This window comes from Notolabrus celidotus, chromosome 2 (assembly GCF_009762535.1).
Source record: "Notolabrus celidotus isolate fNotCel1 chromosome 2, fNotCel1.pri, whole genome shotgun sequence".
Classification (NCBI taxonomy): Eukaryota; Metazoa; Chordata; class Actinopteri; order Labriformes; family Labridae; genus Notolabrus; species Notolabrus celidotus.
In genome coordinates this window covers 15,025,307-15,053,086 of record NC_048273.1, presented here as the reverse complement: position 1 = coordinate 15,053,086, position 27,780 = coordinate 15,025,307, and the positions used below count along the sequence as shown (strand labels likewise).

General features: G+C 42.1%; 1 protein-coding gene across 1 annotated transcript; it reads right to left on the bottom strand.

Annotated features, from left to right (window-relative positions):
* Window positions 1-776: 776 nt before the first annotated feature.
* On the bottom strand, window positions 777-26,017 carry rgl1 (ral guanine nucleotide dissociation stimulator-like 1). Its single transcript, XM_034710326.1, is given in 19 exon segments — window positions 777-2,655; window positions 3,095-3,209; window positions 3,842-4,093; window positions 4,840-5,023; window positions 5,184-5,273; window positions 5,615-5,736; window positions 5,829-5,861; window positions 6,271-6,357; window positions 6,691-6,780; window positions 6,971-7,055; window positions 7,164-7,267; window positions 7,366-7,581; window positions 7,707-7,831; window positions 7,922-8,112; window positions 8,243-8,317; window positions 8,413-8,621; window positions 10,431-10,519; window positions 10,522-10,540; window positions 25,712-26,017. Coding segments are annotated over 19 exon segments (2,457 nt in total). The 5' UTR covers window positions 25,895-26,017; the 3' UTR covers window positions 777-2,467.
* Between the last annotated feature and the right edge of the window lie 1,763 nt (window positions 26,018-27,780).

Here is a 27,780-nt window from a genome sequence, read left to right as displayed (position 1 = left end):
TGGTTTCACACCTGAGATTTGTCTCAAATAGTTTGATTAAAAGGATTTTAGAGGCATTGGGAGTTACATATTCCCCTGTTTTTTCTTTTATTTTGATATCAATAAGTCATGGTTTGGTATGAACTAACATTCCTAAGCTCTTAGTATTAAGTTGTTACTGAGTGTGTTAGTTATCAGTCTGAAACAATGGGGCAAATTAATCTCAGATGTGTAAATACAATTTAATTTGCTAACCTTACAGTAGCACCCTCAAATCCAGCTGCAAAATGCTCATGTTTTGTTTTACTGTTATTTGCTCAACTATCCAAATACACTCTTTGTATTATGAGTGAGAACATATTTAGTTGTCTGAAGGGATAGTTAAACTCAAAAGATTGTAAAATAATGTTGTAGTTCCCACAGTTTTAGTGTTCATGTGTTGATTTCGTTCCTGTGAATGTCAAGAATGAATGTTTGCCTTTGAATTCCAGGAAAAGTGTTTGACCAGCGCAGCACTCTGAGGTTCAGGAAAGGAAGGTCGTGACTGCTGCATTCAAGTCAGCAGAAATGTCTTCCACTCAGCGAAATAACTTGGGCTCTGTCCAGAACAGCCTCTGGACGCTTTATTGATAATGTCAATCCTAACGGGAAGAAGAAGCGTGCCGTCCATCACAAGGGTAAAAAGATGAGCTGTAGAAGCGGATGCATCTACAGAACAATGATGCTTCTGCACACTTTAAACTGAAGAAGTGGGCTTGAAAAATGATTAGCTGATTGATTAACACACAACACATCCATCATTATAATGATAATAATTTATTTATTCAGGTAGAGCAAGAGTCTTTGGCAGTGAAGAACAGGGACTGAGGGTGATTTCATGAGAACATTTAAAGTGAAGTGCTGCATGGAGACAAATGATTAGACCAAATGAGTTATTATGATAAGTGAGCTAGCTCTCTCTGGAGGATTATCACACTGGCAGCGGGACATTAACTGGTTACACAAAAGTTTCATAATGGCACATTAAGTATGGCACTGAAAGATCTGCAGGAGAGGAAATAAAAAAAGTCTGCGAGAGTTTCTCTGTTGTTATGTGACAGGTGATAAGTGTCGCTGATGTTGCTGTGAAACGATGATGAAGCTGGGGATGACGAGTGAGCCTGTGAGAGAAACAGACGGCTGCTGGCTGTGTGAAGAGCTGCTTGGTTTTTGTGTGTGATGAAGTGAAGGGTCCCTCAACTGAGTTTTGAAATGTATCACAGTTTAAATCTGGCACTGGCTTTTTTTTTTTTTAAATGAAACTCCATGAATTCATTAACATTTACTTTTAAAAAGTCCTTCATCGCTCTCCAGTCTGGCACACATTTTCTGGCCTGAATTGTGTTACAAAAACATATAAAAAAAGGCAACAATTACAAACACAAATAAGAATAATAATTCATTAAAGTGAAGAGGGAGCGGCTGGCTCAATCTTTTGTATTCACATCCCATTGGCATCTGCTACCAACTGACAAGTGCAACTCTACAGTTCATATAATGAAGGGCAAAGAGGTACAAGTATGTGTCAGTATGAGACATTTTTATGGTGTTTTCTTTTCCAGGAAATCACTCCCTCTTCTTCTCTCGTCTTCTACATCTATTCACTTCTTTTTTCTTAAGCATGCTTAAAATGCAAGGATGTAAAGGAGGGTTTTTTTCCCTGGAGCAGAGAGCAGCATAAAAGTCATCTTTGCACCCTTAAGACAGGGTCAGTAAGGCTGTTTTAAACTTTGACAAGGACTTGTTAAAACCAAGTTAAAGAACCAATCAGAATGCACGCAGCATTCGTCACACAGCTCACAATATGAGAGGGGTTTGAACACCACTAAATGTGTCCGACTAGGGAATATAATAAGATCACAGCTCCTGTCAATCAATGAATTAACATCATCCAGAATACTGTCAGAGGTCCACTTATTCATGGATAAAGGCAACAGGACTTAATGTCCGGTCCAATCTTCCTTCCATTAATCTTCTCTTTCTGCATTCATCACACTTCTGTTACCAGAAAAGTCAAATATTCAGCTACATAGACATCACAGGACAAAAGATTAAGTTCATTTAATTTCAGAATACTGTCGGAGGTCAGGAGTTTGGCCGCTCCCGGAACATGTGCAAAAAACCTGTTGTTGTTAAGAGCTGAGGCCACAAGGGGTCGCTGTCTCACTCCGTAACAGGTATCACTAGTCAAAAGTTGAGTCCCACTGGCACAGCAGTCACGCTACATGTCCTTGTTTAAAGTTAAGGCAAAATAAAGAGCGGAAGAGGAGAAGAGGGGATGGCACAGTCCAGGATGAGCTCTTCAAGAGTCTGTCAACTCATCCAAATCTTTCAGCATCCACAAGAGCTCCTCATTCATCCTCTTCCTCCTACAACCCATCCAGTCCACGCCCTGTATTGTCCTGGGTTAGTGGTGTAAGGGCAAACAGTGGGTCCCTGCGATTCAGGGTCACAGTGTGACTTTGCTGAGTCTGAGTGACAGGCTGGCACGATGCTGCACGCGAGGGAGCGTGGAGCAACACCGGCTTCTGAGCTGAACTGTCCGACCCGCTGAGCCCCTCACTCGCAGCAGGAAGTCGAAGTTAGCTGAGGTGTTCATGGCGTAAAAGACGTTAGCGTTGTCTGGGATCACAAGCTCTGAAGGAAGAGAGGGGAGGAGAGGAAAAGCAAACATGGTTAAGAGTAAGGTTCAAGATCTAGCTGTCATGGTGCTGTGTTACTTTGAGTCAGCAATGCATGAGTCACTGTGTTTCAGGGAGTTTGAAAAACAGCTGATCAGCGGAAAAACTAAAGCAATTACAATGCTGAATTGCAAATATAAAAGGGTATTTTAATCTTTCGTTTTCTATCTGCTGCAATAGTTACTGCATAATGTATTCATTTATTTCCAGTATACGCCTTGGTAAATTACTGAAAATGGGACTTTTGATGCAAATTTGCACAAGTTTTATTATCATTTTAAGGAACCAAACATTGAGCTGGGAAATTGAGCTCCTGAAGAAATGTGTTCATGTTCAGTAATGATAAAAGGTACAAATGCAAAAAAGACTTTAAATTAAAAGGCATTTTTCTTTACCTTTGTCATCAGAGATGACTTGTACCAGCTCATATCCCTCCTCAGGCTCTGCCTCCAGGTTGTGCTTCGCCATGGCTCTTGAAATGACGGCTGGAGTCTTGTCTTGATTGGTTAACTATTTGGAGAATGAACAGAAATGAACATACATGATGCAAAAATGTAAACCAATCACACAATGGTGGACTTGAAAGGTTATACCGTATGTAGATTGTTTTCAAGCTAAGGTGCTTCCTCAATGTGCTCTTTCTCTTCATTGCCTTTGTTAATTTCATCACTATACTCTCTCTCTCTCTCTCTCTCTCTCTCTCTCTCTCTCTCTCTCTCTCTCTCTCTCTCTCTCTCTCTCTCTCTCTCTCTCTCTCTCTCTCCCTCTCTCTCCTCTCTCTCTCCTCTCTCTCTCTCTCTCTCTCTCTCTCCTCTCTCTCTCTCTCTCTCACTCATTCTTCTCTGTCCCTCTTTCCAACCCCAACTCTGTCAAAGCAAATGGCTGTCTAACATCGAGTTCTGTCAGTAAGAGGGGACTGGATCTTATCCTGTCTTGGTGTTGGGTCTTAATAATAATTTAACATAGAGTACTGTCTAGACCTGCGTGTTTGTAAAAGCATCTTTAGTCAACATGTTTTGTGATTTTGCTCTATACAAATAAAGATTGATTGATTGATTAATTTTTGTAGTGTCTCTGTTTAAATGTGAAAACTGACTGAGACATTTTTCTAACACAGGGATACAAATGTATTCATTATTTACCAGTATGCTCTTGTAGAGATTCCCATTGCCCTGCTCCAGACTGACTCTGATGATGCACGCGTCCTGAGCCTGAGTGTTATAAGCCAGCATCTGGCTTGGAGAGCCGGGTGACATAGCTGTGAGGGAGATGGAGCGCCTGTGGGTGCAGGGGGGTCCAGGGTGTGAGGGAGATGCAGAGGTCGTGGAGACACTGGCTGTGGATGAGCTGGTGTCCATGGAGTGGAGTGAAGTACACGAGGAGGATTCTGATAGCTGTGGAAACACAATAGACAAGTTACATCCAGATACAGAGAATAATAATGAGATAGGTTTGCATGAAACAAGTCTTAAAGTTGTGGAACAGAGTGACACTAACATGGCTCAAAGGAGATAACCAGGATTGCTTTACACATGAACCTTGGCCTCTAATAAGAGCATTTCGGTTAATGGACTGTGTAACAATTATTATAGGGTAAGGGTGCCAGACGACAGGGAGTGCTCTGTTCATTATCTTTTCATGAAAGACTTGGAGAGTAATGAACAACCTTTTGCCGATCCTGGAGTTGATTGTTTTGTTCTTCCTTGAAAAGATTATTTTGAAAACAAATAAAAGAGCTGATTTTTCTCCAAGAAAGATTACTCTGTTGTGCTGCTTGTGTCATGAATTTGGTCTTCAGACACATTAGGGGATTTTTTTTTTATAACCAGTTATTTGCTTGTGGACTCAATATGTCAGTTATGTGAAACAGAATGGACACAGAGAGCAAAATCAGACACTTTTGAATGCCTTAGTGAAAGCTGTTTGTTCTTAGAAAAATAAACACCAGAACCTACGAAATGTGTGAATCAGTTCTATAACTTGGACAGTTTTTACACTCAAGTGTTGCTCTCTTAGTGAAGAATAGATAGATAAAAATAAAAAAATTCCCCCTCTCCCCGCACTCAATTTTCATACAATCCTTAGTATGAGTATCATAACTTTAGCATGTATGTTCTGTAGTGTTGGATTAGTAACACACCTTGTTGTGCTGGGAGTCGGAGCTGTGTGTTGGGGTGAGCCCCTCATTGTCAGACGGGCTGCTGGAGTCACTGGAGGACACGCTGACAGAGTCCATGCTCTCCCCTGAGCTGCCAGTAGGGGGCGACCGTGGCGTCTCCCTGACTGGAGAACTGGCTGCACTGCTGTCAGTTCCAAGAAACAGACTGGAAAATAGAGGAAGTGGGTTATTAGATAATAAAATAAAAATAGGTCATGGCAACTCAGTGCATAAATATGAGAAAGAGAAATATACTGCGCTAAGTTTCAGCCTTTTAAAGCTCAACCGTCCTCTATTAAATTGTATCAAAGTCTGGATGTACTCACAGACTGAGTCTCTTCACCATGCTTTTCCGAGGTTTGGGTGAGGTTGGGCTGCTGTCACCGAGACCTTCAATCTCACAGGATAAAGCATAGCTGCAACAGAGAACAATAAAACCTTAAAACAAGATATATTACCAAAACATGTGCCTCTTCTGTCGGTATTTACAGCCATAAAACTTCAGTAGGACAGAGGGAAAGAGAACATAAAAGAGGACAAGAGAAGGAAGAAGAAAAGAGGTTCCACAGGGCAAAAACAACAAGTACAATAGATCAGTAGGGAGTGAAGACATGACAGAGGAACAGCAGGGAGAGCTGAGAGGAAAGGGTGGAAAGAAGCTTCTTTTGTGTGAACAAAAGGTCCAATAGAGCATGACCTCATGCACTAATTTGCTTCTTATCTAATGGATAACGGTGGGATTAGAAAGCAGCCGTACCTCTCCTCTTCGCTGAGCTGAGACTGGCTCTTAAACCAGCGCAGAAATGCTGGTTCTGGAGACAAACAGTAGCTGTTGCAGGCTGACTGGAGCAGCTTGATCTGAGCGATCACCTCAAACTCCTGCAGAGACATTTTCCAACGTTAGACCTGCTGAACTTCAAACACCATCATGTGATAATTGTCAGGTTTTAAGCATGTCAGAGGGGACTCACCCTGCGTCTCTTCTCAAAGTTGATCAGACCACCCTGCGGAGGACACAAAGAGAACGCTGTCAGACCTCGGGACATCACATACCAGCAGCTGCTTAGACAAACAGCATTAGGTGGACCACTCCGAAAATGGACCAACCAAATTCCTCACGCACTCATGGAAAGTTACACCCCGCTTTCTGACAGCGGTAACACAGATGGACTCTCAGATCTGCAGTGCTGTGCAAACTCTCAGACACATGCTCTCAAACTTTCAACCACACACACGCACACACGCACACACACACACACACACACACACACACACACACACACACACCACACACACACACACACACACACACACCACACACACACACACACACACACACACACACACACACACACACACACACACACACACACACACACACACATTCAGCAGGTGTTTCAGATTTTCTCTTACCTCCACCAGGTCAGGCAGAGCTGTGTCCAACATGGTCAGGTCTGTTAGAAAAGTCCCCAAGTATGGTATCGTTCCTTGCATTGCGCCCTAAAGAGAATAATATGCTTTTTCAAACCCTTGAAACCACGTTCAGTTTGAATAAATATTTAAAAGGATGCCACAAAGAAGCTGTAGAGCTCATAGTTACAGATTCCCTGGTGGGTTTTGTAAAATACAACAGAGGCTTAATGCAAGTTCAACACATAGCACGCAGAGTAAACAAAGCTAAGCATGTGGCTCCATCACACTGTGCAGCTCAGAATTGACTTTACAGTACACTGCTTTAGAGGAATGTGTTGTTTAAAGTTATACAGCATTCTTGAAAATGGATCAAATTTTTTTTTGTTGCAGAAGCTCTTGGGTTTGAAGTCTTTGTCTCACCATTTCCTTCTGCAGCTGGAGTCTCTTGTGTGTGCGTTTCTGGTGCTCTTTGGCACAACTCTCCAGACTGGCAAACTTTGAAGTGCCTTCCTGTAGAGGGAAACAAACAAAAAACACAGATTCATTCCGGATTCTTTCCGGGCATATTTTGAAGGAATGTTTCCAGGATTTCCAGATGAACTGTACACACTTAGATGTTGGATTGTTACAGCAAAAACGGATTCACTCCATAAAATTCACACATCCTTTATTAATCACACATGTTGAAGTCAGAACTGACCCTCATGAGCAGCTCTCTGCTGGTCAGGTAGTTGTTGTGGTCAGAGAAAATGTCCGACAGTTCTTCAAATGTCTGCATGCTGTCTCTGTGCCAAACAAAGACAAAGGTTAGCTAATGGATATTTGATTAACAGCTAATTCTTCAAACCAGATTTATTAAGATTCTCTGCATAGCTGCAAAATTTTAGTCTTACTTGTGCACACAGGCCCAGGCCCTTTTCAGCCTGTACAGAGGGTTGGACTGCAGGGCTGACACAATGGCTCTCAGAGAGGAGAAGTTTTTGCGAATTCGACACTCCTGTTTAGAGACAACAAACACAAGGACTGTTACTTCTCTGACAACTTTCTGATAGTTTCTAAACTGAACTTCTGCAGTGTCTTTGTGTTTCTGCCAACCTGAGCGATGTCTATCCAGCACTGAATGACCCGCGCTCTGACGTGTGGTCTAATCTGTCTGTGCTTCAGCACTGTGCTGACCACGCAGGCTGCCACAGCGTTGAACTGTGTGATGGTGGCACGAATTGTCGGGGCACTGTGCTTGTTGTTCTTCTTATCCCTCTGGGACCAGATGGAGCCCAGGCAGTGGTGCGGTACCACCTTTTTAAACAGAAGCTGGAGCAGAACAACACACTGATGTTAGCATGACAACATTGACAAAAGCATTTCAGGAAGGTAACCGGAGTAACCTCTCCCTCCTATGCAACACACATCTCAAATCAAGAACAGTTTCCACTTACTGCATCCATGTAGGTCAACTGCTCTGCCACCAGGTCTGCATCAAAAGACAGGAAGTCCTCTTGGAGCTCAATCTCAACTTCCTCCTCCTCCCCTAGGCAGAAGGAGCTGTTCCCTTGAAAACCAGCTGAAAGTAGACCAACAAAGATTAATTGTGACATCCTTCGAGCCAGAAAAAGAATGAGAAATAAGTAAAGATAAATAGTTTGTTAATTACCATCAGTTTCATCCATGTTAGCCTGACTTTGCAGCTGCTCTAGGAGACCCTCCGCCCGTCTGAGAGCCTCTGAGCCGGGCAGAGTCCTGCGCAGGTAGTCCATCAGCCTGTGGAGGCAGTGGTAGTCAGGAGGCTCCTGGAAATCTTCAGGACACTGGTCCAGCCAGGCGCGCAGGATGGAGGCTAAGGCACTGTGGAGAGAGCAGGGGAAGGATTGAGTGTTTAGAGGGCTGAAAGGACAGCTGTGAATGCTCGAAGAATTGTATCCATTGAAGCTGTGCACATTGGAGTAAGAGTGATGAATATAAAAGCGTCTCTTACTTCCTGATGGCTCCCTTGGTCTCAGAGCCTTGGCGTCTTCCTGAGTCTTGCTCATTTTCTTCCACACTTCCATACCTGCAACAGAAAATTTGCAGAGTGCATTTAAAAAACATAAATCATGTTATGAGTGCTTTCTCTAAGATTTATGGAACACTTGACTCCATCCCTACCTGTCTAGCAGCAGCTGCAGCACAGTCTGCGTGCTGGCGAAGGCTCTGTAGGTGGACAGGAAGATGGAGGTGTAGGTGAGGTCGTTGTCTCCGAATGCTGTCAGTAACGTCTCCACCAGACGCTCCAGTGTTCCAGCACGGATGCTTCGGATTTTGCAGGTCTCCAGCTGGCTCACTGTGTGGCCTGGAGGCAGACGGTCGCCCTCTGCCTGCACACACATACACACAAACACTTATTATTTTTAAACTCTTAAACCAATGGGAACTGAGCTGAGGGGTGCTATTATGCATTGTTCTTATTTGGCAGGTGCCGCCAAAAGTTTCTGTTGGCTTTGGGTCAAAGTCAATGAAGAAATACTGTAATGTGTCCGGATGTTTTGGTTGTTATCCACCTGGTTAATTAGAGCGCATTAAAGCATAAAATGAACTGAGTAAGTTTATCAGTAAAGTGTTGGAATGTGAAATTACAGGAGCAAATGTGGACAAAAATGATAAGAGGAAGGAGGGAGGGGGAGCTAGGAGGACAATCAGGCACTATATTATTCATGATTTCCCAGACGTGTCCGACAATTGTGTGTCTGTATGGAATTGGAACGGTCGGCTGGAGAACATGCAGAAGAAGAGGTGGCAACTAACACAGAGAGAGAAAAGAGACCTTGGTGAAGTTAGCACGCTACAACAGGAACACTCCAATCTGCTTTTAATCACAGCAGGCCCCTCCTGCCTCAGCGTCCATCCCCCCCAGACACAGAGGAGGACAGCAGCGGGGCCAAGTTCTCCCACCTCTACATTCTGATAACAACAACTTGGAAAAATACCACCTTTTATCCGTGAGAAGTGACTAAATCCACAGTACACAGGCTTAGATTTTACAGTTTACAATAAATAGGACGTACACTGAATCTGCAACCAGCTACCACACACACAGTAAACAGTGCATGAATGTAGGCTTACAGTCCAAGTGACAATAATCGCTATTCAAAGTCAATTGACTGTTCATAGTAAATATACTCATGTCTCAATGGGGATTGAGCTCCATTCTATCTACTCAATAGGCAGCACTGTATAGAGATGCCATGTTGTTTTGATTAGCTGAATACAGTTGGCTGCTCGTGAAGCTGTCAATACATCAATACAGTTTTAAAGCCTCAGTGCTGTTTTCTGTTACTTCTTTTTGTACGCCAAAGCCCATCCCCCACTTCATGCACAGAGCAACAGTTATACAGGCACAAATAACAACATAAGACCCTGAGGTTTTCTGAGGAACAAAGGGGAAACCCCATATATCTGACTTGTAATTTCTGTTCAACTTTTTGTCATGCTTTCTTTAGATGTTACAGAGAAACACACACAAGGGGAGAGAAGGATAATGTTGGTAATTGGCTCGTCTGTGCAGCCTAATAATATACTGTAACATCTTATTATGCTGATATAACAGCACAGAGGAGGAAACAGCAATGCCCTCATGCGCAGTGAAAAAATGCACAACTCAAGGAAAAGCCTTTAAACCCCTTTTTTGTTTTGTCATACAAGCGTTTTGTGAAACGCTGCTGCACAGGGGGAGTGAGCACTTTTGTTGGCAGCCGGTGAAGTCAGGAAATCACATGCTTTGGCTAAACAGTCCAAGTCTGGTGAAACTGTTGATTTTCTACTAAAAAGGTGTTATCTGAACTGGGGAGATTTATGGTGAAAATGTTAAAAACAACAGCCCTGTGCTGCACAATGCAGAGAGAGACGCCCAACAACAGAAAGACACGGTGTGCTTTAGACAATAGAGATTAGATTTTAAGTTTGGAAGCTCAGCAGTTTCCACACTGCCAGCTGGATTGCTTTACAAATCGTCTGATGAATTCCACAGAAGAGGCTTTTCCACTTTGGGTCAAAAACACCAGCAATGCAACAGGTTAAGAGAGTGGAAAAGGCATAAAGTTTCAAGCTCAGTTGACTTCTCTTTTCTTCAAAGAAGTTTGTCAATCTTAAATCTGTCACAGCGCGAGACATCAGACAGGCTCACTTACCCCGAGCCATCTTGCTCCCTTGTTGGCAGCTTGCTGGATCTGCACCCGCTTCAACGTCACATTGTAAATGGCTCCTTCCTCGACTTCCTCCCCCAGTCCTGCACTGAGCTCTGAAAAAAGAGAGAGAGGATGTTAGAGACCTCGAGGAGACATGAAAGGAGAGAGAAGAGGAGCTGTATTTAGGATAAAAGGATATAACAATTTCCTGTTAATGATGGCAGACTGCAGACGGAATCAACAAGTTTCCCAACAAGTGTCAGAGCAGTAGTTTCACAAAACAAGGGTGTTCATCTTTAATCCCCTCTTTAAAAAAGCAAAGGAAAGATCTACAAACAAAACAAAGAAACACAACTACAGCTTTGAATTCTTAAACAACACAAATTAGGTGCAGGAAAACATCAAGACTGACCGACTCCCCCACCCCCACATCTGCAGCCTGCCAGGCCTCCCTCCCTGTCTTCTACTCCCTCTTTTATTCCCCTATCCATCTCCTTCACCCTGTCCCAGCTTCTCTCCGCAGCTGAAGTCAGATCTGGAAGACTTTCCCTGATGATAAGAGCCAGAATGGATGAAGTCTCTCAAAACAAGACCCAACATAATAAAGCTGAACATTTGCAGCACTCCTCTTTGTCTGTTTGACTGCCTAACTACATAAGCCGAGAGACTTTGATTACAAATCTGTGCCTTGAGAGACTAAATGGATTTGTGTGCATCGAGCCGCATGTGTGCCATGTCTCTGGTTGTAAATCAGGGACGAGCAGAAGAAACAAACAGAGGGAGCAGAGAGAATTTAAACTACAAGTATGCTGTGGCATCAACATGGAGGCACAGACAGCAAAGATGGGGGGGGGGGGCTGGGCCAAATATAAACACCATGCATGCAGCGTTGTGGCCAAGTCTTCACACACACACAAGCTGCAGCAGCCAAGATCACTCTCACTTGTCCCCACTTTCATTTAAACAGCTCAATGGCAAAGTCCACGCTGTATTCCCCCAAACAGAAGGGCTGCGAGAAAGGAGGTCAAAGGTCAAAGTCGCCATTAACGGACTCAGTGGACAGTCTTGGAGGCCAGAGGCACTCAGCCATGACTGAGCCGTGTTTGGGTTGGAACAGAAACATGTGATGCTGAAAAAGAAGAAAAGAAAGCCCCAAACGAGAAACACAAAGACAGAAAAAAGGGGAGAAGAGGAGCGAGAAAAGGATTTTAAGTGGCTCTCTCAAATGAAACGAATGAGCATGTCTGAGCTTTTTCTGCAGCATTATCTGAAATATGTCTCCATGCCCATTCCCTACCCTGTGCAGCATCTTGTCATAAGGTCAGCAACCCATGAGTGTATCTCTCTCTCAGCCTCTCTCCCTCTCTTAAGCTGGATGGATGGCTGGCCCAGTCACAGATAAATACATCATTGCATGAGTCATGCAGTCCACACACTCCCAAAACAATAGCGGGAGGTCTCTGTGCTGGCCGGCCCGGGCTGCTGAGTTCACAGTCTGCACACACAGCCTGCTTTTTGTCAGCCCCAGCACTGGAGATGTTTTTCAGAGCTGGGTTTTAGAAAAAAAAGAATTTGCCAGCTTTGTGCACCATGGTGAGGGCTTACTGAGTGACAAAGTTCCATGAGCTTGCATTAAAATGGAAAGCAAAAACAAACTGTCACAGTGAGATTTCTATCCGGAGGACAGTAGATAGGAGTGAGTTTAGAGTACAACAAATTAAATAACCCTGAGTATGATGTAAACAGGACATGAGTTGTTTACTGTCTGCACTAGTTTGGATACAACAGTTGTTGTCAAAAAAGTCTAGAGGACCCTAAGAAGAGGCAAATAGTACTCTATCTCTGCTCAAATAGAGCTAATCTGCCTATCAGCCTGTCAGCTGTGTGTGAAACAATACTCTGAAGATAACTACAACTGTTTTGTTAAAGCTTTGGCACTTGATCTGTTGCTTTTGTGTTTTTCTCGCCTGCACGCAGCTGGGACCCGTGCAGACACACCGATGGCCCCGGGGCCACGCCAATTGTTCCCTCTCTGTTTCGCTGCAGGCCCCCAAACAAAAGTTTTCATATCCACCATCAGGGAGGGGAGAACTAGCGGATCGAGATCATATTCTGGCAGAGTCAGGAGGGGATTTCTTCATTTTATCCTCCCCCTTTCCCTTCCCCACGTTTCCAAATTTACGCGACATCTTTACGCACCGACTATGTAGGTTAAACTGGATTTAAAGCGCAGTACGACAAATTAAAATTCACAGTTCAACTGGTCCCCCCACTCCCCCCTCCTACTCCTCCTACTCCTCCTCCTCCTTCCCCTCTTCTCCCCCCTTTATCCGCTACTTTCCCAAGCCTACAAACACCCCCTCCCTCCTCTTTCTCCCCACTCTCCCCCTCTCTCTTCAAAACCACAAACAACAGTACGCAGGATGGAAAAGCATGTTAGGGTTTGTTTCAAAGTTTAGGTTTAGTATTTACCATTTTAGTTTTCCAGGCGAATTTCATGGTGAGCGTTTCTTTCATGATCCGGGGACAGCATCAGAGCTCGGGAGTAATCCGCCAAGGAAAGAAGACGATGTATGTTCCTTCTATGAAATCCCAAAACCTCACTATAAAAGAACTCCTTCAGCACTCACACTTGTGTCTGCCCGCTTCAAACTCCAAGTCCTCCTCCTCTGTCTGTCAGTAAGCTCTCCCTTCTTCTACTGAATGACCTAACTCCTCCTACTTGCACTCACAACAGTCCCGTTTAAACTCCTCCTCCTCTTTTTTTGTCCGACTTTCATCAGATTGACAACAGTGTGCCCGCTCAGACGTAAGGACTCAGGCTTGTGATTTCTGTTTGCGTAAGACATGAACTCACACGAATCATAAATCTAGTTCTTGAGAAGTTCAGAGAAGTCACCGATTTTAATGGTTAGTTTTAAAAACACATTTCTTAGTATGGTAATAACTGGATTTTACACGAAATGCAATCTTAAACCTGGTAATTTACTATTTACATTGATACCCCATTCTTATTTTTTAACATTTTAGATAGATAGATAGATAGATAGATAGATAGATAGATAGATAGATAGATAGATAGATAGATAGATAGATAGATAGATAGATAGATCTTTAATTGCCAGACTTGTGCAAATAAACTTCAAATTCATAATCTATCTATCTATCTATCTATATGCTAATTTTAAAATACTAGTCTAAATGTCTGAATATAAGCAAAATGTTAAAATAAGAATGGGGTATCAATGTAAATTGTAAATTATTAGGATTAAGATTGCATTTCGTGTAAAACTATCAATTTACATTGAAACCCCATTCATATTTTTAACATTTTGCTTATATTCAGACATTTAGACTAGTATTTTAAAATGATTAGATAGATAGATAGATAGATAGATAGATAGATAGATAGATAGATAGATAGATAGATAGATAGATAGATAGATAGATAGATAGATAGATAGATAGATAGATGTTTAATTGATATACTTGAGCAAATAATAAAAAAGGAAACAATTTAGATAAATACACAAATAAAAATATACTCTAAACTAAATGTAAAGACACAATATTGCACATTTGCACATTGGTTATATTGCAGACACACATACACCATGCATTGCACATTTGCTGCTGAATGACACTATAGTGCACTTTAGTTCAGTAAAGTCGAGTTTTAAACTTTAAATAACTGGTCTACATGTCACCCCTCTATAACTTAATACAACAGGCTATCTCACGTAATTAAATTCAGATCAAAGCTGTGGTCATTGTGGTGAGAAATGTCAAATTCTAATAAGCTCAAGTTTAACAACTCCAGTGGTCACAGTTTCTTACTTGTTTCCCCTGACAGAGTTTGTTGTTCTGTGATGTTAACACACGAAGAGATCATCACAATAAAAATCAATAACCCTGGAAGTTACCACTTTATCACCTGGAGGCATGTTAAGAATCCATCTCTGGAGGGTGATTGTGTTCTTTAAAAGCGTTTCCCCTTGCAGTATCTTTTGTCTCATGATGGACTGTTAGTAAAAGATTACAGTAGATTGGTTGGACCAAAGGTGTCATCATTTTCATCTTATCTATGTACCCGTTGAAAGCAGTTAAACCTAGTTAAGGGGAGAACTAAGGGAAACAGGTCAGAATTGTCAGATCTGGACTAGATTATTCCACACAGTCTTCAGACTTTTTAAAACACAGTTTCAGATTTTATTCTACAAGGGAAAGTGCAAAAAAGGGAGATTTCACTGCTTTCTTTTTTTACCACATTGGACCAGATCCAGATCAAGCACCACTTTGCATTTTCACTTTTTCAGCAATGTGATAAACCGTGCACTGTCATTAACCAAAGTGCAACTTGTGTTGTCTACAGAGGCCGTAAGTAAAGCCTGTCGCACGCACAGTAACCTCTTGTTTAAACACAATCATAGTTCTGGTTGATAGTTAAAGAGTCTTTCAAACTTTGGTAGATGATGATGAATCTGTTATGTAATCCATTCATTACCACCATCTAAGGTATAGCTCAGTATTTATTGTGTAAATTTTGGTTTATAACAGTATTTTAATGTTGGTCTTCACCTTTCAATTTATTTTTGTGACAGTTACTGACTACTTTAAAGCTACTGAAACTAAGCTAAACTCTGGTTTGTAAAAGCTGAGGTAGGAAGTCATATACATGGGTCAAATCTCCTTGTTGCTTATGCTAAGAAAACTCATTCAGCAGCTGATCGGTATAATTAGATCACAATGGCCATACAGGAGCATTCAGACCCTGCACAGGACATTGACTCAAGTTGCATCCGGAAACATCTATTACATTTTATTCAAGGCTTTTTACAACTTTTCTTTAACATGTTGAGGAGTTTTCCCAAGTTGACGACTTTGTATCCTACCTTTACACATCAGCAATGGATCCTTAGATGGTCATTAACCTGGAGATTACATAAATTCATGAATGACTGCTGTCTTGAGTGAAGCAGCTGCAGCCTGGAGGCCTCTGCGTGGGACAATACAAGGAAGGCTGTAGATGCCGTCACTGTGTTGTGCATTGTCAGGGACATGAGAGGAGAAGAGAATAGGCTGAGTGTGAGAATGGACCACTCTGTTCTCTGCGCACGTACTCAAACTGCCCACTTGTGTGAATAAACGGGAAGATATGAATCAAATTGCAGCTTTGTGAGGGGTCTTTTTGTACAAATTTGTATCATAAACATGAATCAAATTTGAGCAATAATGGGTTCATACATTTGTAGTCCATGAAATTACTGGACTACTGATACAGAGTCAGGAGACAGCAGTGAGGTTGTGACGTTTATTGTCATATGGCTCTGGGGGAGAGAAAGCTGAACCTGCTGTGGCCCCCTTTTTCAATATTGTGCATGTGTGTGTGCACGTGATAGGATCACCCACTCCTCTGGCTCCCATAACACCAACATGTCACTCCAACGTCACACTCAGCGTCACTGGCTGTCACACACACCACGCTGACGGGCAGAGAAGCATACGTACACACATGCACCTACACACACAAGGTCCCAAATTTTGTTTTCATTGCACCCTTATAGTTTTGCCTGGGTTCACTAAAGTTCAAGGAAGCCCAGCGTACATCTCCGTCAATTTCTCTCTGTGTGTGGTTATCTGTTTTATCAGTGCTGCTTCTTGCCGATCTGGCAGGGCTCCAGTTCCCAGGCCGAGCTGCCCCGGTGTCCACTCGGTGTCTTTGGAGCTCTGGGAAGCCTAGAGTGGCAGTGGGAAGGTTGTGACCCTGCACAACCCCCTGCTCAGCCCCTGGGGGATATGAGTGTTAGTCTCACAGTGGGAGCGATGTCATATTGGTCAAGACAAAATGTCTGACAAATGTGACAGATGCTGCCGTGTGTGATGGATGAGTGCACCTATCTTAAAACTTTTAAGTCCTTTAGTGATTCCAAAACCAAGTCCACCAAAGGATCTAGTGGGATATATCATATCTGACCAACTAAGGCATTTGGTTTAAGAAATAACAGGCCATATTTTGGTAAATGTCAAAGCTGTTTTTAGGTATTGGTCAAAATCCAAGTCATATCCAAAGTCCAAAGACCAGATCCAAGTTAAAGACAAGTTCAGTATTTTGGAAAGTACTGTCATTCCCCCTCTTACCAAGATTTAGACAAAAAAGATAGATACTGCTTTTGTGTCTTTACATCAAATATAAGCCCAACCTGGCAAGCAATCAGCTTAGCTCATCTTAAAGCTCCTGTGAGGAACTTTTGGCTTGTGTCAATTTTTGCACCCCCTTTGGATGAAGCCATACCCCTCATCTCGGGATTCAAGATTATATAGGTCCAATGAATTATCAGCCAAGATTTCACATTGTTTGATTAATCATTCCTTAACCCTCCTGTTAGGTTGCGGGTCACATTGACCCATTTTAAAGTTCAAAATCTAAATGAAACTGTTAATAAAATGAAAAAAATTCAAAATGTAAAATAAAATAAACAAAAATCTAAGTAATGTAAAACTACTGCTATTATATCTGTCTTTCCAATGTACATTTAAAAAAGGTTTAACATGAATTTTCATGAAAAAGGAGTGCGTTATCCTCATTGAACCATGATCTGTGAAAATTAAAAGGTTAGTAATGTAGTTAATAATGAGATTGAAATAATATTTACTGGGATTTTTTGGGTTCTGACACTTTTAGATAATTAAATATGCCCCGGGTCAAGTTGACCAAGGAACATTATTGCTGTTCTTGAGAAACAAACATAACAGGATGGTTAATTAATATTTTAATAAAAAATAAAAAATACAGTTGCTTTCTTTTACTTATTAACAAACCTACACATTCTGACTTAGTAGGTAGTATTATGTGATATGCCATTACATTCAGAGAAGAATATCAAGTGCAGCTGTAGCAAGGTCCTGAGAGAATGAAAAATGCATCATCTGATGGATGGGTGGGCTGCTAATTTGGCAGATGTTTTTCACAGTTATAGAGGAGGATGAGACGATGACAGCTCCCAAAATGTGAAAGTCTTATGAGAGGAGGAATAAACTCCTTAAGTTTTAGCAAAACAAATCTTTTAAGTCACACGTTTTTTTGAAGCACCAATAAAACAGAACTGCAGAGAGTTTACCAAAGACAACCCAAAACTTAAGCAATTAGAGACAAAATGACTATAAACCCACAGCACTTGATGGCCCACCTTTGTGTGAAGAAGAACGTTAAGGACTTAGAATATGTTATATGGAGTATTTTAACAGTATCCTGTCACCACTACTTTGCAGTCATATCCTTATCTACCCTATGTGATCTAGATACATATTCACAGTCAGATGGACAGTAACATCACTGAAATAAGTTTTACCAGTCATATGGACTTCTGATTTTAGTCCAATGAGAATGTTTAGTTTGACGGCCCAGTGGCTGGATGAAGAATTAAACATGGAAAAGATGCAATTGCAAGCTAAGGAGTGCTCCAGTTTGCAGTGAAAACAAAAACCAACAACTGTTCTGTGTTTTTTAATGTAGTAAACAACGCTTATCTTAGTTAGAACATCATATAGTAATTTTTTTCATTAAACCTTGGCCTTTCTTACACTCAGGTCTGCATAAACATACGTTTTAAAACATGGTTTAGAATAAATCGCTAGCTCAGGGGCAGGTAATTATCAGTGATTGGAACTGGAAGAAAGATCAGCTTGATGTTGTGCATCCCTAGTCTTCTTTCCTCACTGATTTTGTCTTTTCCATGTTAAAAGTAGTATTTTTTGACCAACTCATCTCATCTAGCTTTCTTGAAACAATCACATCACTCATTGATAATATTTGTTGTTGGGAATGTTTCTGCTGCCTGAATCTAATGTCCACCCTGCTGCAGTCGTTTCATACATTGAAAATTTCTATATAGACATAATCAGTCTTTATGCTGATAATCTGGTTTGATTTTGCCAGTCATTAAGACGCATCAGTATTACTTTCAATCTGTTTCATAACCAGCTAAGGACTCCTCACAGGAGCTTTTAAGACTGAAAACAGAGGGAAACAGTTTGCCTTCCTCTGACCAAAGGTAACAAAACCTCGCTGCCAGCATCTCTAAAGCTCATTAATTTCAACGTCATGATTCATTTAATTAATCTGCTCAAAAAAACAAAGAGTAAGAAGGATGTTTTGGTTGCACAGGTTTATGTCAGGGACTGAGACACTGACATCCTTGAGTCTCATTATTACTGTGAGGATGGGAAGTCAAACCACTAGTCATATCAAAACTGTGAATACTTCTCATTATCTAAGATGGTGTGAGAAGTTAGAGCAATGTTTCTCTCATATACGTAAAGAGACCAAGTTCTTGTGTTTGCTTATTCTGTAATCTGTTGTGTTTCAAGTACATGTGGTAGCAGCTACAGTATCCCAACAATGTAATCCAGGCTAACCCTCATACCAAGTTTTCCTCTCTCTTGGAAGACTAATGACGTAATAACTCTTAGGAAAGCCCTTGACCAGGACACGCCAGTTTGTTATAATGAGTTCCTGCTATTATTAAACATCCCAAGTACCCTCTTCTCTCTGTTCCACAACGTCCGTACAGGGAGCTACAGTACAGACAGACAGCAAGGGGACAAAAACAGGAGGAGTGCCGCTCGCACTGTTATTGCACCAGTGTGGGAAAAAACGCACATTCCAGGAAATCTCCCACTTCCTGCCTCCAGCCTCCTGACTCCAGCGAGCCTGCTGTCCTCATACCTGACTGGCTGGGGGAGCCTCTCTGGCCTGGAGCATTGTCATAAAATCAGACTAATACAACATAGGTGGAAGGAGGAGAGGAGACATGAGAAAAGGGGGATCGAGATGCAGAAGAAACAGAACCAAACCAGAAGAGAGGGCTGTAAATTTGGGCGGGGGTCTTGTGCAGCATGTGTAACATCTCAGTGTTTACATCCAAGATAAGGGGGCCCTACATCAGAGAAAGTGTAGGACCCTGCTGAGATTAACTTGAAAGAACATTATCTTCTCTTTGAGTGTGAGAAGAAGAGACAGAGTGGGAGTGTGAGAGTTCACAGTACAGTCAGAAAGTGAGAGGATCCATACTGGCTGAGAGACAGGCGTGATGCAACCCGACCATCTTCCAAAGAAAGAATTATAAATTTTTCAGACCGGAAAGAGACGCTCTGTTTTCTTCTCAGAACGAGCAGACGCATCATTTCATCCCGTCAGAGGAGTACCAGCTGTGTCTGGAGCCAAACTCTCTCTATAGAAAGTGGATTTCCAAACGTGGAGGAGAGGATCCTTTCCTGCTTCCATACCCGAACCGAATGTGTCAGAACATTCGTCCTGTGTTCTCTGTTTGTACAGTCTTTTCTCAGTATGTTTGTGTGCGGTTGGTGGGTTTGTGTTTCCAGAGCATACTGCCCAGTAGAGGCAGAGTTCATAAACCACTGTGTTTATCCAGAGTCAGCAGAGGGTTTTGAGCTGGAGCAGGCCAGAGCTACAAAAGCAGAGGTTTAAGATTTATGGTGCAGGGTCAGGGTGATCTGCTGTAACTCAATAAAATTAAGAATAAGAGAATAGAAGGAGCTTTTATTTGTCATTTAAGAGCAGTGAAGCAGCGGCAATGCTTCCATCTAGCGCAGTTGTTTATTTGATAGTGATTTAATAAGGCAACAGATGAGTGTCAGTGTCTCAAGTAGTAGCATCAATGAGAACTCAGATGGATGAGAACATCCCAGATCTTCTCTTATGTAACTGGCAGCTGCATTTTCTCCTTCTTTTCGTGCTCTTTCTCCCTCTTTCTGTCTGTTCTTCTCTCAACTGAACCCCTTTGTTTAAACATTACAGACCCGTCTTCTCTCCTCTCCTGTCCTCTGCTCTCGCCTCAACTCCTTTCCTCACCACTCTTCTCTTATGTCATGTCTCTGTTCCCCTCAAATCTATTGTTGTTGAGCTCTCCCTCTCTTTCTCTGGACGGGTGACATCATTTGTTTCCAGTAAAATCCAGAGCTGCTGTCAGACACCCCTCCTCCTCTTGCACGCTCTCCGCATTAAACACAGCTGACCCTGCAAACTGAGACAGACTTCAAGGAGGAGTTGCTTACAGTTTATTAACAACAAATCCACCATATCTTATTCCTGTGCAGACATGTTTAAGCTACAAGAAAATGTGCTTTCTTTTCTTATAACAGGCTTCATATGGGGTTAGTTAAACCATGGCTGAGGTGCTTCTAGGTGTTTCTGCATTTGGATAAATAAGAGAAGGCATACACACACAAACACACACATACAGAGAGACCTTTTTGGGGCCTCAAATCTGACCCCCACTAGATCTAAGCCCTGCTAAGCCTTGAATGAATAAGTCTGGACTGGATCGGTTGTCTGTCTGACCTCCTGCTAATGAGAGATGGACCATCTGTTGCCCAACAGGGACATGCAAACCCTCAAGTTGTCACATACGCAACAAAAACAACACACAGCTTCAATGGTTGCATGGTGGTGACAACTTTTAGATTCACACTGCAAAACACACATTTAACACAGAAAGTGCAAAATCACTCTTATTTTTTTACCATCAAGCTATTTCAGCTTTTAACTTATAGAATAGTCCTGACTGAAAGAAGGAATTCATTCCTGTCAATTATTCTAATTCTGAGCTGTACAGCACACCCGCCTCCATCTGTTAGTCTTACATCAAAGTGTGAAAGCATGTGCGTTGTAGGAAATGAAACTGCGTAAGCGATGCACACAACAACACAGATTTAAGCGGCTACCAAAAAAGAGGCAGTTGCTTTATTGTAGAACAAAAACAAGCCGCCTGTTGCAACATTACTGACCTTAAATTACTCTCACAGAGCTATATGTATGCGTTAAATTCTGTGTGAAGGTGTCATATACAGAAAGATATCCCGCTGTTTCATTGAATCCATTATAGTGTATTTTCTTGAGCAAAAATAAGCATTTCTATGTTTTTGTTTTTTGCACTGTTTGACCTTACTGAAGCTGTTTCAGTCACTAATCTGCTGATATACCCAATGTGCGTGTGCTGACCACTCACGTTAATAACTGTTGTCCCCCAGCAGCCTCCTTCTTCACACTCACACACACGTTAATACACACATCACAATGTCAGCTTGATCCCAGTCATGCGTCCGGGCTAATACTGCAAACCCTGCTCGAGCAGGAAAAGGAATAGAGCACTTTAAGTAGTGTGTGTGTGTGTGTGTGTGTGTTTGTATGTGTGTCTCTGTCTGTGTGTGTGTGTGTGTGTGTGTGTTTGTATGTGTGTGTCTCTGTCTGTCTGTGTGTGTGTGTGTGTGTGTGTGTGTGTGTGTATGTTTTTAGGGATGGGTCAGTAGAAGGCAGGGAGCAATGTGTGCAGCAGAACTGTCTTTGATTTGGTTTTGGTTTTTATGGTGTAGCAGCTTTAAAGTGTGTGTGCGCAGTGTGGACAACTTGCCCCCTCTACACACACACACACACACACACACACACACACACACACACACACACACACACACACACACACACACACACACACACACACACACACACACACACGCACGCACTCACACACACAAACACACACACACACACACACACACACCCATGTCCATATGGCATGATGAGTTTCTGCCCCAGTTGAGCGAGCAGCTCCCCTGGGGTTGTCCCACTGGGATGGACGCTTGTGTGACAGGAACAATACCCCCAATATTGACTTTTCACACCAGTGCTATTATGTGACCTAATTAGGCCCAAAATCACAATATGAAGCTCCAAAAGAGCCGCGGGCAGAGACAACTTGACACACTGTGGGGGGTCAGTGAGTGTGTAACAATGTCTTAAGAGGTGGACTGAACATGGGGATGACGGAGAAGTGGATTTTTGGAGAAAAGAGAAGTTTGATGCTTTGAAAGTTGCACAATGTGAGACATATGAAAGGACAGTAGTGACGGGACGGAAGCAGAATACCGTCACTCAAATGTGTCTTGTATTGTTGGTTCTCATTGGGTTGATCAATGACCCTAATTCATTCCATGTCTCTTTACTGTGCTCCCTGAGCTTCACAACATATAAACTACATTTTTAAATCTTGGCAACATGAATGAATCACTGAAAGAAAACACAACACAAGCAAGATATGTAAACTTTAGACATGGAAACATCATGGAGCGTCACTGAGCATCCGCCTGAAACGTGCACTTCTCTGTTCAAAAAGACAAGAAAGAGGAAGGAGGAGTGCTAACTCAGCTTTCTTATTTTTTTCAATGGAAAACACGTACATCATCAAAACTGCCCCCTCCTTCCTTAGTCCCTGTTTTCCTTCTTTTAAAGTCACTTCTGCATTTCCAGAAAATGACCCACTGAGGTTATTGAACTGCTCAGCTGGGTATTGAAGGCCAAACTGGTGTGAGGTGGTGGCTCACATTATTCTCTCTACTGGAGTTTAAATTGATCGGAATGTGGCTTAATGATGTGTCTTTTTCACTGGCACCATGAAAAGAATGTATTTGTATGCCACAGACTCTAAAACACAGTTGAATAACCCACAAAGATGTAAGTGTCTGTCACTATCTTTTCCAGTATCTGTCACTATCTTTTTAGGGCAACTGGGTTCAAACCAAACAGCCACCTCTGATGTTGGAAACTGAAGCCACTGACGAAATGATACTGCAGGACCTTAAGTGTCCATTTGGGGCTGGCTTCAAAAGTCAGGGAAATCCAGTTGGAACCATGTTAACATGCCCACGCCAAAATACTCCTATGGCACATTAGGCCCATTGTAGAAAAAACAATTGTGCTGTAGGAAAAGAGAAATATTCTCAAATTAAACTCAGAAAAATGTTTGAAAAAAAGTCGAGAGTAAAGTAGCAAATTTGTAAGATTCTCAAATAAAAAATGTGTAAAAAAAAAGGCAAATTTTCCACCATAAAGTGATAATTTTATGAGAAAAAAAGTGCCAAATCTGTGAGAAAAAAGGGGCAAATTTTTGCTTCAAAACTTCTATTCAGAAATCAATAAGTGAAGCCAGAGAGGCTGTGCCCATGTTGTGTATACTATATGTAACACTTCTTCCAACATCTGCTTAACAAAATTCAAAAATATGCATTTATTTTACTTTTCTTTGTGGTTTATTATCATTAATTTCAGTTACTCCATCTTCTGTGAGCGATTATGTAAGTTTATGTTTGTGTCCCCAGTGGACTGTTGATAATGACTGACACCTCAGCAATCCTCCCTCCATCTCTGACCTGAACTGTGGACCCTGCAAGCCATCTGTAAGAACACAGCAGCGTGATCACAGACATATTATCAGTCCAATTACCGCCTTTATGACTGGCTTGCTTTCATAACCTCACACAGGTAGGGAACAGGTTACCTCCCAGCAGCAGCAGAGTGAGGAACACCTGAGAGCAGTCGAAGCAAAGTGTCAGTCCATTTTGCCAGTTTAAGCCAGCTGATGAGCCCCTAAAGAGATGTGGATCAGCTTGAGTTGTTGAGTTTTATGCTCTTCTGAAAAATCAGATCTTAAGATCCTTATTTCCACCCTTAGAATCATGATTCCCTTTTACTTTGCATTGTTTTATTACATAACTTTACCGTAGGCATTAAGCTTTTTTTATAATCACTCTTATTGCCGTCTTGCCAAGCTGTGAGGGCAATAACAACTCAATATTGTAAAAAAAAGCAGTCACAAGGATGAGGTTCTGACACGTTTAAGCTGAGCCTGAGCTACTCTTTAGTATTCAGAGAGTGTCAGCATCTGTGAGCTAACCTCCAGTCTTTTACCCTTTGGAACAATTGGAGGAAGCAGCGCTGTTAGATGGAAGGACACATCAGCCAGGATGTCAGATATAGGCAGGGAGGAGGAAGATTCCTCAATGCACTGACTCAAAAAAAAAGAAATAAGCATCAGAGTTTGTTAGACACCCATCATACTTTTACAAAAAAGAATTATTACTGTATTTTAAGGTTATTTACACAACAATTATGATTAATTTTTGGGCGTAAAAATAGATCCTTATTGAACAAGCTCCCAAGACATATCTGATCTGGAGCAGGTGGGGGTTCAATGTCAATGACACTTCAGCAGCCTAGTTTTCTGACCTCAGATCTTCTACCCATTAAATCCAAACGTGCCAAGTGTAAACACCAGAAATATTTCCAGTTTAGCCTCAATACCACAAGTGCGCACATGCAAACAGTTAGCTACAAACTAAGCTGGAATAAGCTGAGACTGCATTACCGGTAATCACACTGTTAAGAGGAATCTGCGACCTCACGAGCCAATTACATGAAGGTAAATAAACAATACTGTGAACACACACTAATGTGCGTAATGTAAGCAACGCTTTGGACGTGGACATTAATGGGCTGACACATATTTAAGTAGTTTATGAGTTTGGGTTCTGAGGTAGCGTGAGTCATGGCTTTTCTGTGAACTCTGACCAGTCAGCAAAGCAGAGCTCACAAACACACGCACACACTCACACACATACACTCAGTGACCAATAAGCGGGTAGTTACAGTGTGAATTACAGCCTTTCATAAGAGGTCAGCTGTCCTGTCTGTGCAGCCAAAGGTTACTGTCTAGTGTGTGTAATTGCATTATAAGATGTCAACTTATTGCATCAAATTTCATAGATTCATAGATTTCATAGATTCAAGGCCAAACAGAGGAGCACCTTTATTGCTTATAAAGCAATAAAGGTTATTTTGTTGATGATATTAGTTCCAATTCACCCACACATATTGTACATTACACTAGTGTTTTTTGCATGAGGTGTCGACCAATAATTACAGGATGGAGCGCATCCAACTAGCTGTCCTTGTGACTGCAAGACAGGCCAGAATTTCTAAGTCCAAAACAGCCTCAGATTTGCTGTGATTTACCCAGCTGTAATCAAATACCCACCAATCTCCCATGCAAACACGTAAGAATGTGCAAAAACACTCTCCACAGTTTTCCATCACTCTCACCTTCCACCGTTTCTCACATTCACCAACAAACAGACCTTGGCGGAATCATAAACACAGCCAATCTCACAGCTTGTAATCTTATTCCCCCTGCTGCTCCAAACACTTTCTATTTCACTTCTCGATTCCCATCCTTGAATCTATCCAAACTGACTGAACCTTTGACACAAAACAACAACTGCAGATCCTCAGACACACTCTCCAAACAGCAGAATCAGCAAACATAGGAAGGCCACCCAACATATCAGACTGTTTAGCAGGACTCAGAGTACCTGCATGTGCTTCTACGAAATAATAACAAATTCCTACTAAAGAGATGTGAGTATTTTCTGCTTACCCAGTGGCGAGGGCTGCTCTCTGGGGAGCGAGGCTGGTACCTCTGCAGGTAGACGCCACCCTCCCCCTCCAGCAGCAAGGTGCAGTCCAGGTCGGGACAGGTATTGTAGGGAGCAGTAGGCCAGGGCAGAAGGGTGGCAAGAGGATAGTGTGAGATCATGCTGACTGCCTGGATCAGCGGCATGGACGGCACAGGGGCCAGGACATACTCCTGTCTGGACCGCAGATTGAATGGAGAAATTCTGAAACTGAAGATGTTGAGGATGGAGATGATACAGATATAGGCTCCCCTGGTGTCTTGGTTTCCCAGAAGTTTTCTCTCCTCCTCCTCTCTCCTTGGCCTGTTTGTAGACTTGTCTTCCCTCAGAGGTGTCACTAATGATAACTCTCCTCTCTTCACTCTTCTTCCTTCCTCTTTTTCCCCTTGTACAGTTTCAAACTACCCCTCTTCTCTTTCTTTTCCTCTCTCTAGGCGCGTGCAACTTGGCTTGCCAACAACCACATGAGTGATTAAAGTCTATTGTCTTTCTCCCTCCTTCTTTCTCCTGCCCCCTACATTCATCCCAGCCACAGGAGGAGAAGGAGGAGGAGTTAAGACCAAGTAGCCCGCCCCTCCTCTTTTTAAAAACACTACCCACAGATTAAAGAGAGTGTGGAAGAATGTGGAGAGAGGGAAAGAAAGACAGGAAAGCTGAGATAGAGAGGAGGATGTTAGGAAAGAGGTTCTAAGAATGACTAACAATAGAGGATTTTTTTCCATGATAGATGGACTTTTGGACTTGTTTAGACTGCTGGATTCCAAAATGTGCTCATTAAATCTGCCAACACTTTTTGAATCTAATTCTCATTGTGTTGAGTCATTGCTTTTGCTATATTGTGTAATAATCCCTTTCATACAGCCATTAAAATTCCTTAACCCCTTCTTTTGAGATTTATTACCGGAAGTATTTTGGAATATTGTGTCTGGATAAAAGTGATACAGACTTTTTGCAGTAAGCTTAAAGCTCCTGAGGAGTTTTTACTTCATTAGGGTATCATACCAATTTCTTAATTTGACCTACAAAGCAACCAAGACCAAAACTGAAGTGACTTATACGTTCTATGTATATATTGAAAATTCAGGAACAGCCACCAGCAGTGGCTCGGTCTGTAGAGACTTGGCTTACGAACCGAAGGGTTACCAGTTTAAATCCAGGTATGGACCAAGTTTGGATGTTGGACTGGTAGCTGGGGGGATGCCAGTTCACTTCCTTGTGCAAGACACTGAATTCTAACAGCTCAAAACGCTCATCCGTGTACTAGCCCACACTCAGATATATGGTCTCTGCTTTGTCCACAGGGGGCGCCAGACACAATGAAACTAATAGTCCCTCATAGGATCTTTAGAAAGTTCTACTGTTGTTCTTTTTCTGTGATTTTTTGTTTGTTTTTTGGGGGTTTCTTCCTTTTTTCTCAATCTACAGTTTTTACAATGAACTTTCTTTGGTCTAAACTGTGAATCTGGAAGCATGTCTGAAAATAATCTTTAAAGAATATGGTATTGCAACTAAGAACTGACTCAACAACTTCAGGTGTTAAGACATGTGCACTGAATGAAGTCACTCATTCAGCTCCCTCTCAGACAGATCAGCTCAGTGACATTTGTGACATCAGGGTTAAAGTCAGACCTTGATAAATGTGTAACAATTATGGACAGCAGGCCTGTAAGTGTGTGTGTTTGTGCTGGTGTGTGTTTTTGAGTGTGTGTGTGACTGAGTTCAGAGAAGAAATCAGAGCCACTCATGTGTGAAACACTGCTGTTTAAGAGAGGAGGATTATCTGGGACCAGGCAGTGCTCTGATACACACACGCACACACACAGAGACACACAAGCAGCCAGTGCAGATGAAGATCCAGTGGTTAATATTGTACAAAGTGTGAGGAAAGTTTATCTTACAGTTTGAAGCTGCAGTGTGAAAGTCAGACGTTGCATCCTGTTTTCTTTGGTAAATAAACAGCCACTGGAAAAACACCAGTGTCAGAGAAGCATCCGGTGAAGTTACTCTACAGGAGAGGGACATTACTCGACCC